Source organism: Trachymyrmex septentrionalis, unplaced genomic scaffold (assembly GCF_001594115.1).
Source record: "Trachymyrmex septentrionalis isolate Tsep2-gDNA-1 unplaced genomic scaffold, Tsep1.0 scaffold152, whole genome shotgun sequence".
Lineage (NCBI taxonomy): Eukaryota > Metazoa > Arthropoda > Insecta > Hymenoptera > Formicidae > Trachymyrmex > Trachymyrmex septentrionalis.
The window spans coordinates 112,516-117,766 of record NW_017304675.1 but is presented as its reverse complement, the minus strand read 5'-3'; the positions used below and the strand labels follow the sequence as shown (position 1 = coordinate 117,766).

Here is a 5,251-nt window from a genome sequence, read left to right as displayed (position 1 = left end):
ATATTTTTCTATAATTTCCTATTTCTACCTCCGTTTGCACTTAAAGAGATTTCCATATTTTTTCTCAATGTGCACGATTTTTCAATCTGCAGACGCGCGCGCTCCTTCGGGATACATTTCTTAATAGCAGTCGCGTAGAATCGATGCAGTTCCATGTCTCGTAGACGTGCGTGTGTGCGATCGATAAGATGACGATTGATAAGGGTACGCCGGCACGGCTTATCGGCCAACGTGCGCGCGATAAGATCTCTGCTCCCTTGTGTACAAAGAGCGAGAAGAGGAAGGAGAAAGGGAGGGAGGCGGGGGGGGGGAGGGAGGTAGAGGTACGGATAATCTGCGGTATCCTCGCTCGAGCTCGCCCATGACCCGCGATATACATAGAATATATGCAATATTTTAATAGAACGGTAAGTTCTAAGCGCGGGGGAGGAGGGCTTTCATTGAAGGTCTTCTCGAATTGAGGCGATGTTTACATCGCGATTCGCGTCAACGTTCAACGATGATATATATCGACCTGTGAGATTCGTGTCGCGAATGCGCGACCAGACCACCGCACTGTTTAATCTGAAGTGTCAAATTTAACCTAATTTAAGTCGCCGCTACTTCTACTCGATATTTGAGCGTTATTTTATACTAAAACGAAGGTTAAATTTGACACTATACGGTTTTAAATTCTGAGAGACGAAATTTCTGATCGGCTTTGCAGCAAGATTATTTGAAAATTCAGTGAATGATAATTTCGATTTTATGGGCAATTCTTTTTTTTTTTTTTAAGCAAAAATTTTATAATTGTAGATAAAATTTTTATCGAATTTCTACATTAAATATTGACGAATGATTTTGCTATACAATTATAATTGGACCAAAATTATATTAAAATTTTAGGAAATTAAGAATAATTTTATATTATAATTATTTCAATGTGGATTATTTTACTCCAGAGAGAGAGAGAGAGAGAGAGAGAGAGAGAGAGAGAGAGAAAGAGAGAGAGATCTGAATAATAAAATCAAACAGTTGATTTTCGATTTACATTGCATTTTTCAAAAGTTACGATCGTTATTATTAAAATTATGAAAAAGTTTAGTAATAAAAACTGACAGTTATTAAACATTTTAAAAAAGCGAGAATTCAAAGCATGCGATATGAATTGTGAGTGTCCAAAACATTGTATGGAACACTTTAATGGCTGAATTCGTGTTTGCATTTGTGTTTCTGATTGAATCTAACGTGAAAAAGACTCGCTTCGCCATTTGTGCTCTAACGAGAAGTGATTCGCGGATTATGTTGAGAAACGCGACAAGTGTGGGGACGCCAAGTGTTTTCCCAGTTTGACAATTCATTCCCTGCCGTATGCATCATGAGCATATTGTTATGGCGTCAACGTATAAAGGCGAGTCAGCTGCGAGCCGAAACTCCTGCTCTCTCCTTACTGAGTAAGTAGATCGTTTCTTCAAATTCTCTGATTCGTCCCGGACGAAAGTTATTGTAATCTGAAATCTTATTGATATAGGCTCTGACGTGATTATTATATACAAATGACAGCGCTAATTATATATTGTAACGTAATTGTCTTGTGAAAAAAGAATCATTTTCCTTATTTTTAATTATAATATCCTAAAGTTAACATACATTTTACATATTTTATACATAAAATTTATGACTGCTATATTTATGATACAATATAAATTATATGTATATAATATATTACAATTGATATTGTGTATAATTTATTTATTCATATAAATTATATGTGCATATGTGTGTTGACATAACATATTCAATATTAATAAGTAAATAATAATGAAATTACTACAAAAACTATATAATAATCATTGAGACTAATTATATACAACATATACTATACTTTTTCTACAAGGTATTCTCGAAAATATTAGAAAAATCTCGATGTTACGGCTCTGAAAATATTGATTTTATTAAACAAATGGAAAAACATTACGCACGCACACATATACAAGTCGCACATTACGCAACAAAAAAGTTCTGCTCTCTAATTCTCTAAAGCGCGAAATAAATTATACGGAAGATTATGTATGGAACATAATTATTATTATATTTCCAAAATTTTGCCCTGCATTTCTCCTTCCTCTCTCTCTTCCATCTCCTTGTTTCGTTTCCCTTTTGTCTCTGTGTCTCTCTAGGAGAGAAGCAGTAAAGAAAGAATTTCGATGAGTACGAGTCGCGGCCCGTCGCGGCCTCGCAGAGCGCTAATGGGAGGAGTTCATTAAGATCGCGCGATTAGGACGCCTTATCGCGGCTAACCGAGGCTCGTTACTTTCGCATGACGTCACTTCCTCTCTCTCTCTCTCTCTCTCTCTCTCTCTCTCAGGATTTTTTGCCGAGCACCGCACGCTTTGTTCTCCGAATTTCGCTTGTGATCCTTCCCCAATGAGTCGCCGGCGACGAGGAAATTTTCGTATCGCAGGATATATACCGGGAGGAATTCTCAGACGGTTTATCTCGTACAGGATGTCGTTCGTGGCCGACGCACGTAAGTTCGAACGATGAATTAGATTTGATGAGCAATTTTTCCTTTGAGACTGATTATTTATGAATTAAAACTATCTAACGAGATTCTACAATAAATATTAATGAACTTTTCATGCTGTAAAAATAAATTATGCGGACTAAAAAATTTTGTATTAAAATATAGCAATAATTTTGTATCATTAATGTTTTTTGATATACTGTTAAATCAAGGATCAAATTTAAATCAATTTCTTCAGTTAAAAGTAACATTTCGTTATTTTCGAGCGCCAAGTGTTTCAAAATGTATTATTTTAATGGAAAACATGTAAGTTAAAAAAACAACAAATATAATTAATCCATTTCTGCAGTTGAATTACTTAGTTTAAAGCTAAACAGTGTTCAGCTCTATATTAACGTTTGCATTTATTAAACAACAAATTAAATTTGAATTATAATGATAAGATATAATTTACAAACAATTGGAGTGTATTTACCAATGAAGTTAACTGTAAACTTTTGACTCTGAATTTGAGTTTTTCTCAGTGCTGAAGTTTTCATTTAGTTCCTATTTGACATTAGCAACTGTGAAGGTTGCTATTAACATTTTACTTGTAATATTTTATTTATTTTTGTAATTACAAAATTATTATTATTATTATTATTACTTCTATATTAAATCGACAATAATTTTGATATTATAAAATTTTTAATTATTCCTTTTTTAATTATCTCTATTTAGTGATATAATTATTTACTAAACATCATATTTTTTCCTTGTTTCAGCTTCGAATATTGTTAATCGAGTTCTGTTAGTTAACTTCTCAATTTTTTTTCGCTACCAGGTATTACATTTCTTTCTTTAATTAAATCGTTTCTATTCAAGTGCTTAGTAAACTATCTTACAATTATCTTATAATTAGCATTCTACCTTAATATTGAAACTTCATCTTTGGCTCGCTCTTAATGCAATTGGTCAATTAAGAGGCGAAAGCACCCTCTCGAATTGTACTCGTTCGTACGAAAAAATTGCAGTACGATCTGCAATAAAAATCTAGATTATAATCAAACGCGATGCGAATAGCGGTCTTATCGAATACAGTGATAGCATCTCGAGGACGTTTCTGTTGTCGTTTGGCCGGCCGATAGAACACGATAAATCGTTCAGATGACGATTAGCGAGAAAGACAGATACGATCGAAGATCATATCACGATCAATTGATCGTCGATCGAAAGATCATCGATACTCTGATCTTCATATCTCCTTTTCTCTCTCTCTCTCTCTCTCTCTCTCTCTCTCTCTCTCATGAACTTTGCTTTTGCTCGCGATTATCGATCGCCTGCCAGGCGAACTCGACGCGAAAAGATTAATTCAGCGGAGAAACGTCTAAACTTCTAACATTGAAGGCATTCTTTACGTCGACGATTAGCATTGACGTCTATATTGTCGAGTCAAAGGCAGTTTTTTGACATTGAAATAAAAAATGATGTTACATTATGCTGCTTAGAAATAATATTTCTGTCATAACAGCTTTAGAAGAGACACGACTTTAATTCTTATTTAAATCATAGTTAACGGAATAATCAAATAATATATTAATATAATAATAATAATATATCAGTATATTTTTGTCAATATATTTAATATATAATATTAATAATAATATTGTTAATATTAGATATCACAGCAATATAGATCACCATATCATTTTTTATAGTAAATGTAAAGCTTCTTCCAAAGAGAGAAATACTGTTATCGACGTAGATAAGAAAAATGTAGGAAACAAATGCGGGATGACCGAATTTGAGTTACTACTACATATTTCCATTTCAAGATTTCTATCCGACATATAATATATTCAAGAATGTTTCTCTGACAAGTGTCGACTATTTTTTTTTCATATGTATTCAGGACACTAATCGCCGACATTCCTTTGATCTTTATCATCTTAAAATCGAAAAATATCAATATGTAAACAACACAATCGCCAATGTCATCCACAGATTTGAAGTTGTTTTCGATTTTTCTTGACAACACGTGTGTGACTCACTGGACCCAGTTAAATCTTATCTACTCGTACTAATGTATTCCATATTTTTTCGGGACAAAGAATATTAAATTGTATTGAATAGGTATTGGCGTATTTCCGACAGTATTTCGGTCGACCAGATTATTTTACACAGCCAACAGATTATTTTACAATAACAGAGATTCTCGTGCTTCTCTGTACTGAGATTATATTTAAGAACTGCCTCTAATCTTTCGACTTTTTTTTTTTAGGACATTAAAAGGTGTAATGGGGAAATTTCTGGTGTAGCTGTTTGTACCAGCTGTTTACAGCTCTCAACTCATCTCACTGGCAGATTGCTGCCCTTCCAGTTAGTCCCTGAGGCAGGTATCGCGAGAGACTGTATATCCTACCTGCGAAATCGCGCGAACGAGAGAAGCTCGCTCTCGCATGATCCCGGACGTCTTAATTAATTCCACAGGGCCGACAGGGATCGCGGGGGCTCTCAATCTCCGTCTATCCCGTACCCTTCCCCCCCGGTCGCCTCGCCGCTTCCTGCGATTTCATAAATAAAGATACGAACGAGAGACTGCGAATAAACCCATCGCGAGAGAGCAGAGAGAAAGAGAGAGCCCACGGCGATCTCTCGGTACTCCCCCCCCCCCGTCCTCTTCCCCCACTTCCTGTAATCCCTCGATTGCGACGAGAGGTACGAGAAGAACGAGAAGAAGAAAGGGTCGTAGCACAGCATACGGGG

General features: G+C 35.3%; 1 protein-coding gene across 2 annotated transcripts in view; it reads left to right on the top strand.

Moving 5' to 3' along the window:
* LOC108745858 (zinc finger protein ush) overlaps window positions 1-5,251 on the top strand; it is a 253,341-nt gene that overhangs the window by 167,750 nt on the left and 80,340 nt on the right. The window contains exon 1 of one of the 2 annotated variants that reach the window (XM_018482253.1): window positions 1,358-1,433. The exons of the other annotated variant lie outside the window; for it this stretch is intronic. Coding sequence (XP_018337755.1) covers window positions 1,358-1,433 — 76 coding nt within the window. Of the gene's footprint in view, window positions 1-1,357; window positions 1,434-5,251 lie in introns of those variants that run through there. 2 annotated transcript variants of the gene reach the window in all.